Source organism: Corythoichthys intestinalis, chromosome 20 (genome assembly GCF_030265065.1).
Source record: "Corythoichthys intestinalis isolate RoL2023-P3 chromosome 20, ASM3026506v1, whole genome shotgun sequence".
Taxonomy (NCBI): Eukaryota; Metazoa; Chordata; class Actinopteri; order Syngnathiformes; family Syngnathidae; genus Corythoichthys; species Corythoichthys intestinalis.
Window position 1 is genome coordinate 24,790,876 of NC_080414.1, and position 13,501 is coordinate 24,804,376.

General features: G+C 38.9%; 1 protein-coding gene across 1 annotated transcript in view; it reads left to right on the forward strand.

Moving 5' to 3' along the window:
* The first annotated feature begins 1,471 nt into the window (after positions 1 to 1,471).
* Positions 1,472 to 13,501, forward strand: part of ubr2 (ubiquitin protein ligase E3 component n-recognin 2) — a 40,186-nt gene continuing 28,156 nt past the window's right edge. The window contains exons 1-11 of the mRNA XM_057823851.1: positions 1,472 to 1,596; positions 6,440 to 6,723; positions 7,428 to 7,506; positions 8,156 to 8,266; positions 9,787 to 9,917; positions 10,128 to 10,266; positions 10,407 to 10,469; positions 10,575 to 10,695; positions 10,773 to 10,880; positions 12,865 to 12,953; positions 13,162 to 13,260. Coding sequence (XP_057679834.1) covers positions 1,510 to 1,596; positions 6,440 to 6,723; positions 7,428 to 7,506; positions 8,156 to 8,266; positions 9,787 to 9,917; positions 10,128 to 10,266; positions 10,407 to 10,469; positions 10,575 to 10,695; positions 10,773 to 10,880; positions 12,865 to 12,953; positions 13,162 to 13,260 — 1,311 coding nt within the window. The 5' untranslated portion in view covers positions 1,472 to 1,509. The remainder of the gene's footprint in view (positions 1,597 to 6,439; positions 6,724 to 7,427; positions 7,507 to 8,155; positions 8,267 to 9,786; positions 9,918 to 10,127; positions 10,267 to 10,406; positions 10,470 to 10,574; positions 10,696 to 10,772; positions 10,881 to 12,864; positions 12,954 to 13,161; positions 13,261 to 13,501) is intronic.

A 13,501-nucleotide genomic window follows, 5' to 3' on the forward strand; every position in this document is an offset into this window, starting at 1 on the left:
TGAAAAAGAGTCCACCTTTACCCGATGAGTAACCACCCACCCACCACCTGTTTGAGCTCATTATTGTGACCTTTGCATCCCACAGTCAGTCATAATCCAACTGCTACCATGGGCAAGACCAGAGAGCTTTGGAAAGACACCAGAGAAAAAAATGTTGAGCTCCACAAAGTTGCAAAAGGCTATGGGACAATTGGAAAACAGCTTGGTGAGAACAAATCAACAGTTGCAGCAATTATTAGAAAATGGAAACAGCTAAAGATGACTGATAATCTACCTCGGACTGGGGCTCCATGTAAAATCCCTCCTCGTGGGGCATCACTCATGATGAGAAAAGTGAGGGCTCACCCTAGAAATACATGACAGGAGCTGGTCAATGACCTGAAGAAAGCTGGATGCTCAGTTTCAAAGGCTACTGTCAGCTGAACTCTACGGTGCAATGGTTTAAAATCATGCATTGCTCAGAAGCGTCCCCTTTTAAAGCGAGTACATGTGAAGGCCCGTCTGAAGTTTGCCAGGGACCATCTGAATGATGTTGAGGGGTCATGGGGGAAAGTCATGTGGTCAGATGAGACCAAAGTAGGACTTTTTAGTGAAAACTTTACTCTTCGTGTGTGGAGGAAAAAGAAAGATGAGTACAATCCCAAGAACACCATCCCCGCTGTGAAGTATGGGGGTGGAAACCTCATACTTTTGGGCTGCTTTTCGTCAAAGGGGACAGGAAGACTACTTTCTAAAGTAGAGGATGAATGGTGAAATGTATGGTCATATTTTGAGCAACAACCTCCTTCCCTCAGGCAGAGACTTGAAGATGAGTCGTGGCTGGATCTTCCAAAATGACAATGATGCAAAACTGCGTGGCTGCGTAAAAAGCATATCAAGGTTCTGGAGTGGCTCCAGACCTCAATCCAATAGAAAATCTTTGGATGGAGCTGAAACTTTGTGTTTCTCAACAACAGCCCCAAAACCTGACAGATCTAAAGAACATTTGTGTGGAGGAATGGGCCAAAATTCCTGTTTCCATATGTCAAAACCTGGTGACGAACTATAGAAAGCGTCTGACCTGTGTAATTGCAAACAAAGGCCTCTGCACTAAATATTAGCACTGATTTTCTCAGGGGTAAAAATACTTATGAACCCCTAGTATATGACAAATTATTGAAAAATCATACAATGTGAGTTCCAGATTTGTCTTTTTTTTTAATTATGTCTCTGTAAGTGGAAATGCATCTATGATAGAAATTTCAGACATCTACCTGTTTTCTAAGTGGGTGAACTTGCAAAATGACAGGGGGTGCATTTTGCAGTTTTATTCAGGGTTATTCTCTACTGCACATTTAATGTTTCATGTATTTCTTTTTTACGTTTGCTGTTCAATGTTTCAATGATTGTAAACCATTGATTGTCATTTGGAAAAAAAAAAAGAAGTTATTTTAGACGACGTGGCTCCGCCCCTTGTCAAGCAACGATTTCCGCTTCCGGGTTCTTCATCTTCGCCACAGAGCAGGAAAGATGGCTGAGGCAGAGCCAGACAGAAGAGCCCTTCTGTCCGATTTATGTTCGGAATTTTTGAATTTCTCCGCTAAAGACACTGCGTCGGTAAGCGTTTTTACCCGCTGTCAACTCCAGTGACGGCCACCGCTTCCGTCGATGCGTCATCCTTCACTGTTATCTGTCTAATGTGTTTTCGGGATTAATCTGCCGATCACTAGGTTACCGAAAGCTAATGCTAATAATGTACTAGCGTCTCGTAGGGATGTACACAACAGCTGGATGTCAGGTGAAACCTGTCAAAACCAGAAACGTCAGTGTGACAACCGTAACGTAAAACAAACAAGTTTTGGGTCAAAACTTAAGAAAACCGTGCAAAGGAAAGTATTTCGAGTACTTTAACCCTCTAGTAGCACAACAACTGGTTGTTTATCATCTTTTGAAACACATCGCTTTATATTTAGCCTGAATATTGACTCTATATTGTAAAGTTGATCATTTTTGCCATCTGAATCTACTTGGACGTTGTCGAATCGTCCTCCGTGTGTTATAAATAGCATGTAAACCGGTAACGTTTGAGAATCAGCTGAAACAAGCAGATGGAAATCGATTTAAAAAAGTGTCTAGTTAAAGATTCAATGTAAACGCTATTCCAGGTAATTAGAAAGTATGTGCTTGACGAGTTGATGTAAACTGAGTGATGAATGGCTGTTTACGTCATTAGAAAGATATGCGGATTGGAATTCGCATCACCTTCATAGAAGCTTTCCACCTGTATTTTCTGTTTCAGTATGTGGTCACTTACACATTTCCAGTAACATTTTTTTCATGTAGCCAATAGGGCTTGGCAGTACCACAGTTAACAGCTGGTTGTGTTGCTTTTGTTATACACTTTTTGCATGTGCGTAGTGACTTAGCATAAAGTCAAACCACATTTGTATTTTTGCTAGGGCAGTCAAACGATTAAAATTTTTAATCAAGTTAATCACAGCTTAAAAATTAATTAGTCGTAATTAATCGCAATTCAAACCATCTAGAAAATATGCCATATTTTTCTAAGTTACACATACTGTACATAAGTACTGTATTTGTTTATTATAACCAGTGTTGGGCACGTTACTTTAAAAAAGTAATTAGTTACATTACTCACACTTCCAAAAAGTAACTGAGTTAGTAACTGAATTACTCTATAGTAAAAGTAACTAGTTACCAGGGAAAGTAACTATTTCCGTTACTTTAAAAAGAACTTGTTGTATGTCAAAGAATTTGAAATTTTCTGAGCAGTATTCGAGTCAGTGGAATAGAGAAAAACAGGTAGTTAACTTGTTAGGTGCTTCAGCAGATTTGAATTGCTTACCACAGATGTTGACAAAAGCTTTGCCCCAGGACATAAATGACACATTTCATGCAGGTTCTTTCCTTTAATTTCGACAAACTTGAAATAGTGTCTATATCTCCAACTGTTAAAGGACAATTTTTCTTCTGAATGCTCTGCCATCCCGACCCTGAGCATCTGTTTTGCGTGTGTGTGTTTGCCGCACGCGCTGTTCCGGTTTGCTTGTGAAATCCCCGGCTCTGATTGGCTTACTACGACACATGACTCTAACCCTCAGCCAATCACAATCACTTCCATCGCATCTCTCGAGGGGCTGCATTTAGGTAAGCTTGTTTCCCGACAATTCACGTCACCTTCAAAGCGTCTGCCGTCCTCAAGATAGAAACAGAATTATTGCTGGCTGACAGTGGGAGATGGGAACGAGGCTAGCATCAGGTGTAGCAAACAGAGAAACGTTACCAAACTTTGGAAAGCATTGTCTAATTGAATGAGCAGGGACAAACAGCTTGGAGTCAGAAGTACGTGCGCTATTCTCGAACCTGAACGCACCCCAAGTCTTGGATGACAAATCAACAGAGCAGAGAGTCGACTTGACACAGCTGGTAGTTTCTTCAATTTATTCAGAGTAAGTAACGCAGCACTTTTGACCGTCAGTAACGGCAACGGCGTTGTAACGGCAGGAAAAGTAATTAGTTAGATTACCCCATTACTGAAAAAATAATGCCGTTACGTAACGGCGTTACTCCCAACACTGATTATAACAATAAATCCACAAGATGGCATGAACATTATTAACATTCTTTCTGTGAAAGGAATCCACGGGTAGAAAGACTTGTAATTCTTAAAAGATAAATGTGAGTTTGTATATTGTGACTAAATATTGCCATCTAGTGTATTTGTTGAGCTAAACGAAATGTTTGAATACAGTTTGTTGCATCGCTATTTTGATTGGGAATGCCAGTTCTCTTTGCATTGAACGCTTTTCTTTTTGTGAATAATTAAATATTTTGTGAAATTTTTTTTTTTTTTTTTGAGCGATAGGAATATTATTTTTGTTGTGCTTTCAGTAAATGATACTGTAGTAACTTACTTCACTGTTCTGCCCAAATGCATGATGGGAAGTTGGGCAACCATGACTCTCAGTGGTGGCTGCAAATGGTATATCTTCTCTGCGTTGTGTTCAATACAGAGTGTTTAGAAAAAGATCATTTCCTGTCATTCTTCCCCAAGTCGCTTGCCACAATAGTTATAATTGTTGTGGGAGAGATGCCAAAACTTTTGCCAATAAATAGCGTGGCCCCAATGAATGCCTGTGTCCACTCCACTCGCTTGTCTCTGCCTCTTAGCTCTCACTATACACAAAACGGTGCCATTGTAGTTTGTTTGCGGCAATGCGAGAGTGGGTCGTTCTGCGCATGCTTTAAATGCGTTAAATATTTTAACGCGATTAATTTAAAAAATTACCGCCCATTAACGTGATAAATTTGACAGCCCTAATTTTTGCATGCATTATTTTAGAATAAATGGCTAACTTTAACCAAGAAATACAGCTAAAGCAATTCCACAATTAATATTCATAATGTCGAAAATATTAAGCTTAAAATTTAGCAAAACCATAAACAGTTAAACAAGGTACCATTAGAACATTTTTACCACATTAAATATGAGTAAACATTTAAGTAGTCACTAGAGATCGACTGTTACGGGTTTTTCAGGACTGATACTGATTATTAGTGGATAAAGGGGCCAATAACCGATTTTTGCAGCGGCTCCAAAAATCGGTTCCAATGGAGCCGATATTCATTTGCTGCAAAAGTGTAAAAATTGGTGTGAAAAAATTGAATAATGCAAAAACTGAACTTCATTAAAATGCCTAAAGCATGTTTATTGAATCACACAAATGGAAAATAACAGTTAATAATAGGGCGTGGCGTCGTTCACTGGTAGTGTAGTCGTTCCCCAACCCAGAGGTTGTGAGTTTGAGTCTCCTGATGACCTTGTCTAAGTATCCTTGAGCAAGATACTAAACCCCACGTTGCTCCTGGTGCTCCGTCACTAGTAGTTAGATGAGGATTTAGTGTGAAGTGCTTAGAGGGCCTTAAAAAGGTAGAAAGACACAATACTAACTTTATAACCCCATTTACCATTACCATTTAACCAATCAGAGGATGGGGTGAATACTAGTGCAGGATAGAGAGGCACGGCTGCAATTAACCCAGTTTTTTCATATTGGCCGGTCTGATTAAAAAAATAAAGGCAGATACCGATATACAGTACTGTGCAAAAGTCTTAGGCAGGACACCTGCCTAAAGCTTTTGCACAGTACTGTATATTTTTATTATATTGTGTATATACAGGATATACTGTATGTATATATTTTCCCCAAGTGGAAGCTTCCATGATCCGAATAAATGTAATAATTAAAAAAAAAAAAAAAAAATCAGTACTGTGCAAAAGTTTTAGGCAGGTGTCCTGCCTAAAACTTTTGCACAGTACTGTATGTCAAATTTCCAAATATCGGTCCGATAATCGGCCCGGCCAATAAACTGTCCATCTCTAGTACTCAGTGACACAAAGTAATGATATAGCAATGCCATTGAATTTTAAAATTGTGATGAAAATGTCTTTTAATAAATAAAAAAACTGCAATACTAACTATTTGACTGGGCATGGCAAAAGTTTCTCAATTTTGTATTTAATTGCACAGCATAGCAATGTCTTAAAGGGCTTCACATGCCTACACTTGAGAAAGAAAAAGGACAACATCCCCTGATCTAAAGCCCTAAAATGGCATTCAGGGAAAAGTAGGAAACCGAGAAGGGCCCGCAAATTGGGGCTCCCCCTTTTAAGGGTGACAAGGTTGATGCATTAAATAGTGCAATACAATAGTATAGACTTTAAAATCACATTGCAAGAAGATTGAGAGCCAGTGCACAATATGTTAGAACCAGTCAGAGTGCCAACAGTCTTAACAGGTGACACAAACGAAGACTGACAGAGCTGATTAATCTCTGCTCTTTCGACTTACTTTGCGCTTGGATCACCAGTACTGTATATGCATGTACCTGTAGTATGATATCGTACTCTTTATCCTCATGTTAAGGTGTTTATATATTGTATGTATATATATTCTTTATAATCACTGATTTAATAATCATCACCCCTGAATAAGGTTGTCGGCATTGTTTTCATCATAGATAATAGTTATGGTTGCCCTTCGTGGCGATGTTGTCGGTTGGAGGCAGGCAGTTAAGCTACATACCGGTTAATGAATCATCACTCCAGGAGTAGTAAAATACAACACCAATAGTCTTCGTTGGAAATTAACAATACAGAATAAAACAGCAAAAGTTACTGTTGACAGAAAATTGGTTAAAACTGTGTTTTCACAAAAACTATTTTAAATGTATATGTTTTAATATTTAAGTGATTTTCAATCTTGTTGCTTTGTTGAGTTTTTTTTGTCACAGTACGTAAATGTAGATACTTGTGTATATCTATAAAAATAAACATGGCATACATGATATCGGAGGCATTTTTGGCAGCGACGTTTCGCGGTTCTTTTTCTGGTAGTGGTATACCGTGCCACCCTGAAAATGTCATTTGCATTCTCAGGGATGGTTGGCGGAAGCAAATCTTCAGGTGGAAATCTATCGTCACTTGGCAGAGTATGTGCCCAAAATCCTTTGTTTGGGGCCTAGTGGCTGCAGCAGTAGGGAGGAGCAGCGAGAAGAGCAGAGGGAAGAACTATCATGTCAGCTGCTCCTTTTGGCTCCCTTGGAGTGGTTGCTGCTAGGTGAGGATCCAGCCGTGGGCCTCCCTCAGCTGCAGGAGAGCAATCAGCCTTCACCGCTGTGTGGACATGTGTTTAAGGTGGGCGAGCCCACCTACTCTTGCAGGTAAGTAAAGACAAGTTGTATAAATATCCCTTTGAAAATATATGTCAACACCCAATTTGTCTTTTAACCACTGCCATTAGTTGATTGGTGTTCAAGGTAACAGCAACCTGCTATGAATGATGTATGAACGTTCAAGCATTCTTTACATGTTGCTGACATGGTTGATTTTTAGCTTCACGCAGATGTGACAATTCCAGAGAGCGTGAATATGTTACATTAGTACTTACTTACGTATCTTTTCCCCTTCTGTCATTGTTTGCATGCTATCCTCATTAAAATATAAAAACCTATAGATGTTTGGGTGGTTTTCGTTAAAGCAGACAGTTTTTTCATCCGTGTGATTTTGACAAAGATCAGATCACATTTGATGGTGATTTTATGCAGAAATGTGAGAAATTCCAAATGGTTCAGATACTTTTTCATACGACTGTATTTGAATTGACTTGGAATTTCACCCTCTGGACAGTATGAATTCTCCAAATTCTGCAGTCCTCCATTAAACCAGACTGTTGGTTTTGTGTTTTATCAAATTTTGCCCAATTTCTAATGGATGTTAAGGAGCAACCCTTTAACTAAATCATAATCAATGTATGATTTATTATTACATACCGAATGTCTAACTTAAAGATTTGCTGTGCCTAATTGGTGAAAATGGTTATTTCAGGTTTTGTTTCTTTTTTTTTTTATGTTTATGTTACCTTTAGGGACTGTGCAGCTGACCCCACATGTGTCTTATGCATGCAGTGTTTCCTGGGCAGCGATCATAAAGATCACCGTTACAGGGTAAGTATGTAGGACTCAGGAGTAGGGTATCTAGCGTGGCACAGTAGTTGAAAAGTAAGCTTGATATATGCTCTAGTAGATGGAAAAACCATGACTAGTAGTATATAGTCATTGCACTCCTGTAAGGAATTGGGCCCTCGTCAAGACAAAGCGCATACTTCCGGATGAATATCAATGATATCGAATAAATGCACGCCAGTTTTTCAACAACGTGTTTATGTTGTGACGGAAATAAATGAATGAAAAAAAGCTGCTTGGAGGCTCTTGCAAAATGGACAGATGTGTCAGTATGAGCAGCTGCTACATGTGACACATGACGCTGAGCATCCCATTAACGCTCTCAAGCCTGCTCTTCATCTGTTGTGATGATGTCATAGCTGCTAGGTATTACAGGTCAGGTGCTTACTGTTGGTTTTTGCAGTTCCCCAAGGACAAAATATGAATCACAAACTATGTCATGAGGGTTAAGTTAAAAAAAAACAGACAAAAAATAAACAGCCCTTCTAATCAGCTCTAAGAGGTCAAAGTTCATCCTGTCACCTGCAAAAATCTCCACTTTGCTTGTGGCACACACCTTGGACACGACAGCTGCTTGTCTTCTGCAGGTGACACACCTGACTGTATGTGTGTGTATGTTTCGTGCTTGCAGATGACCACGTCCGGAGGTGGAGGGTTCTGTGACTGTGGTGACACTGAAGCCTGGAAGAAGGGTCCTTACTGCCAAAAACATACACCGACTACCAACAAAGACTCAGAGGAGGTGTGAGATCTACTCTTTTCCCCATTGTAGCCAAGAAAGCTTTGAAAGGATCATCACAAAATACAGCAAGAATTTTCTTTCAACTTTTATCCAATGTAGTACACATAAGACCAAATTATAATCGAATGTAACTGTTAAAAAACACATTGTCCTTCAAGAGCCAGCAAACTATTATGCGATACTGAACGAAAACTGCCATAGTCAAAAATACTTGAACAGTTGCTTAATACAGAGGTTGGACAAAATAATGGAAACACCTTTAAAAATCAACAAAACTATTTAATGCGGTGTAGGTCTACCGTTTGCGGCAATTACAGCCTCAATTTTCGGAGGTATTGATTCATACAACTTGTGAATTGTATTCAAATTCATTTTAAGCCATTACTCAGTTAGAATGCCCTCTAACTCTTTTAGGCTAGGTTCATACTACAGGTCTTAATGCACAAATCCGATTTTTTGTCATATGTTTTCTTGGCAGACTGCCTCTCTCCATTGAGACCATTCAAGTATTACGCATGCGCACTAATTCGCAGTCTGACACACGCTGAGCAAGAAGACCTGCATGCGCAGAAGCATCAAAACAAATGGCCACACATGCTGGCTGTCATCCGTCATTCTAGGGATATCATATTTTGCTTTTCAAAAAGAGGACACAATTAACAGACATAAATAATCCCCGTTTAGGCTAATATTCAAAGTTTATATGGATCAAAAGCATGCACGCACTGTCTGTGTATGTCACACACACATACGGGCAGTTTGCACCGACTCTCGGCCGTGTAGGCAATGTTGAAATATTGCTCATATGGAGCAGAGAGAAAATCGATCATTCTCAGGCTTATCCTCAACCTATTTTTATTTTTTTATGACTGTTTTCAAGCCCTTCCCCAAAAGTCGTGTCCAATGCAAGCTAGGCGCTAATAACGGACACCTGCACCGCTACCGTAGCGTCTCTCTCGCTCTTTGATAACATAATTGCTGCATGAATTCCGATTTGGGAGACTTGACAGTACAGGTTGCCGCGACATTCTGGAAAAATTTGGCCCAGATTGGATTTGAACCACAAATGAAAGTGACTCAGATCGGATTTGAAATGATCCAGTTCTATGCGACTTGTCACGTTCAGACCATCAAGTTAATGCCTCACTCGAGTCGGAAAAACACGAAAAAATCGGATTCATGCATTAAGACCTGTTGTATGAACGTAGCCTTAAAGACGATGGCGGTGGAAATAGGCATCTTAATTGAATCTGTAAAACTGACCATAAATGCCCAATAATGTTGAGGTCAGGCAATTGTGCCGGCCATACAAGACGCTCAACTTCATTAGAATCTTCCTCATGCCATTCTTTAACAATTATGTTCAGTGATTATGATGCCAAAATTGTAGGTGTTTCCATTATTTTGTCCAACCCCTGTACATGGTTTAACCTCTGAGTGACTTATTGCTGCCCTTCATTTACCAACAGGCTCACTTAAGAAATATGTCTGGTAGTATCTCATATCTCTTTGCCTCCCAGGACCCTGCTGCTCAGCTACCTGCTGACATGGCTCTCCGTTGTTACAACATTTTCTCCATCATCCTCAAGTATGCTGTGGATATGTTGACTTGGACACAAGAGGACCAACTACCTGCAGGCCTTGAACCGCTGTATGCATCTTGCCTAATCTTAACCATAATTTTCATGACATATTAGAGAGTCACGCAATTTCAATTCTCTGTCTGTCCTTGCACATGTGGTAGAATTGACAATAAAGCAAACATTGAACTTTGAAAAGGCTACTGTCTGAAGCAGCAGAGACCTAGGGTGTTTTACTTGTTATTGCTTGTTTTCACCCTTTTATTTGTGTGTTTATGCAGTGAAAGAGGTGACAACTACTACTGCATGCTGTTCAATGATGAAGTCCACACCTACGAACAGGTGATCTACACCCTGCAGAAGGCCGTCAACTGCAGCCAGAAAGAAGCTGTTAGCTTCGCCACCACTGTGGACAGAGATGTCAGTATTGCTTTTGTTCTACCATAGACATAGAGCTTGTTGTTATATGGAACACGCTCACAACTGAATTATATCACATGGAATTCAATATCTCGATACAATTTTCAAATAACATTTTTTGGGGAAAAAATCATTTACAGGGCAGGAAGTCTGTTCGATATGGAGACATTCAGTTTTGTGAACAAGCTAAGACTGTTATAGTGGTGAGTTGATATTTTTTTTTTATATATAGGTAGTTTCTTCTTAATTCATTTACAACCCCAAAACAACTATACTGGCAATTTGAGTGTTTCCAACTTTGTCCACAGAGGAACACCAGTCGCCAGTCAAAGCCTCTCAGAGTTGAGGTGATGCACTCATCTGTTGTGGCCCATCAGTGTTTTGCTCTGAAAGCTTTGAGTTGGTTGGGGCAAATCATTCAATACTCGGGTACGTCTTAATTGGACACACATTGATGTCCGTTTATGCCTGTTAGAAGGACGCATTTAATGGTTTGTTTATATCAGATGGTTTGAGGAGGATACTGTGCCAGGTGGGACTTAAGGAAGGTCCAGAAGGAGAAAACTCATCACTTGTTGACCGCTTAATGCTTAATGACTCCAAAATGTGGAAAGGTATTATTTCACTTTATCATACACAGTAATATTGAATAAGAACTTGGTTGGGAATGCATAGGGCTGCAGCTATCAATTATTTTAGTAATTGATTAATATATCAACAGGTTAGTCCGAATAATTTAGTAATCGGATTAGGAACATTTAATGCATTGCAGAATAAATTTTAGGAGATTTAAAACATGCTTGCGAAGATTGCACTTTCAAAAGAGCATTAAATGCGAACACAAAATTCCCAAGTGTTTCTACAAACTATGTAGAATTGCACTTTCATTTAAAAAATGAATGAAAATGCCTGAGCTTAACCTCAAACGGTATAAAAAAAAAATGATTGAGGATCCAAATACAACAAAAGAACAATTGGCTTATTTTGCGTAGCAAAAGTCTGCTAGCTTATGTTATAAAATGCTAACATTTTTTTTTTTTTTTTTTTTTTTTTTACAATGCTCTTAAATTGTTTAAACACCTATTCCCACAAAAACTGCTAAATATACCTATTAACTAAATTATTAATGCATACAAAACAGTAGGTCAAACATAAACTTAGGTTGTACTTGACAGGGAGTAGCTGGATTCAGCCATCTTAAATAGGGTTGCAACGATACAGTTAAGTCACGGTTCGGTATGATTTTCAATACAAGGGACACAATTTTTGATTCGATTCAATACATTTAATGCTCTAAAACAAAAAATACAAGTGTTATTTTTTTAATGTTTTTTTATTTTGCTAACCAGCAAAAATAACAGTGCCATCATATAAACATGCATTTTAGTGAATTATATTTATGTGCTTACTTACTGATCTGAAGATATTTTGTATGAAAGAGGTGAGAACAATCTTTACTGTTTGTAAAGTTAAGCTGGGCACACTGTTGATTGCTACAGCTTTCTTAGCAGGTAGGTTTACCACATGAGCAAAACATCCTATTTGTGGTCCGAGTCCATCCGTGTCAAGTACTAATTTAACAATATTTGGAGCATTATCTATAGTCACTGGTATGGATTGATTTTGCCTGCTTAACTTCCATTTAAAAAAGTTAACAAACGCCACAGAAGTCAGGTCTGCTCATTGCACAACACCAGCATATGACAATCGACTTTCATAAACAGGACGTGTTTGAAGTACAGCGCCCTTAATTTGCCACTTATTGTTCTTCATGCAACCGTAAGGTAGCTCTTAGTGTCCAGCTGTCTGTTGTCAAAGCGAGGTTATTCGTAGCAGCCAAGTCAGTAACAATGTTCTGGCGGACTTCGTTGTAATTATACAGAAAGACAGTCATCGTGAAATATGTTCGAGAGGGGATAGCATATCAGCAAACCCAAAATGCTGCCACACAGCGGATCTGTACGACGATGAAACCGCCTCCTCAAACTTCTGTCTTTCCTCGCTAGCCATGATTGTTGTGTCTGTTACCTCTGCCATAAACAAGTGCAGCGTGCTTCACTCCACCCTCCATGCTGTTTGGGGGAGGAGAGGAGGAGGGCTGCTCGCGGGGAGGAGCTGTCTCAAAGCTTTTCAAGGCTAAGCCCTCAGTTTTCGATGCACCCCGGGCATATTAACGAGCACACGCAAGAAAAAATTTGGAAAATTCATTTTGGGAGCTTTTCATTTGCATCGAATATTTTTGCGTATTGAATTGAAGAGGGCATGTCGAATGGTTCAATATAAAATCAAGTATTGTTGCATCCATAATGTTAAATGAGTTATGTCATATTTACTGTAGCCACTCGAGGGCAGTGTATCCACCCAAACCAATAAAACACTGCAAACACTTCCAAAACAAACCGTTACACCACCACTCTACTGTAATTAAACGAATCCTCGAAGCAGCAAAATTTGATTGGAAGCTTTTCTAATCAAATTACTCTATTTAATCGATTAATTGTTGTAGCTCTAGAGCTGCCTGCTGGTGGTTAAATTGATTTTGTTATTGATTCTCTCCAATGTACACTTTTTATAACTCTTTCTTCACCACTTTTAAAGGAGCAAGGAACATTTACCACCAGCTGCTGATGAACAGCCTCCTTATGGACTTGAAGTACAAGAAGGTCTTTGCTATTCAGTTTGCCAAGGTAATAAATATTGAGTATGTTAAAGTCTATTACACTACACTTAACTCGTAGCTAAGTAGACTTTTCTACAAACCTGTTTTGTGAATGATATACTTCAAATTAGTCTTTTGAGGATGTTTAATTATTCAAGAAGGGTGTAAATTAAATCTCAACTAAGTCCAGTGATGTCTCTGTAGGTGTTTAAAAACACATTTTGTCTGCATTTTAGAACTACAGACGCCTCCAGACAGATTTCATGGAAGATGACCATGAAAGGGTGGTGTCAGTGACCTCACTGTCTGTACAGCTGTTCACGGTGCCAACAATGGCGAGTTCTCCTTTTTTCCTGTTCTTGTGTGCTGATCCAAATATGAAACTATCAAGCTTATTGTGTATTAAACAAGTTAAAGTCTTAGAATATCTTAGAATATTTTTTGATTTAAACAAATTAATGGTGCGAATCATGTATTTAAATGAGAGGCAAACATTTTTTACAAATTTTTACAAATCTAGAGGTTTATAATCTAATAAATTGATTGACTAATAATTAAATGTTCTGTGTGTACGTA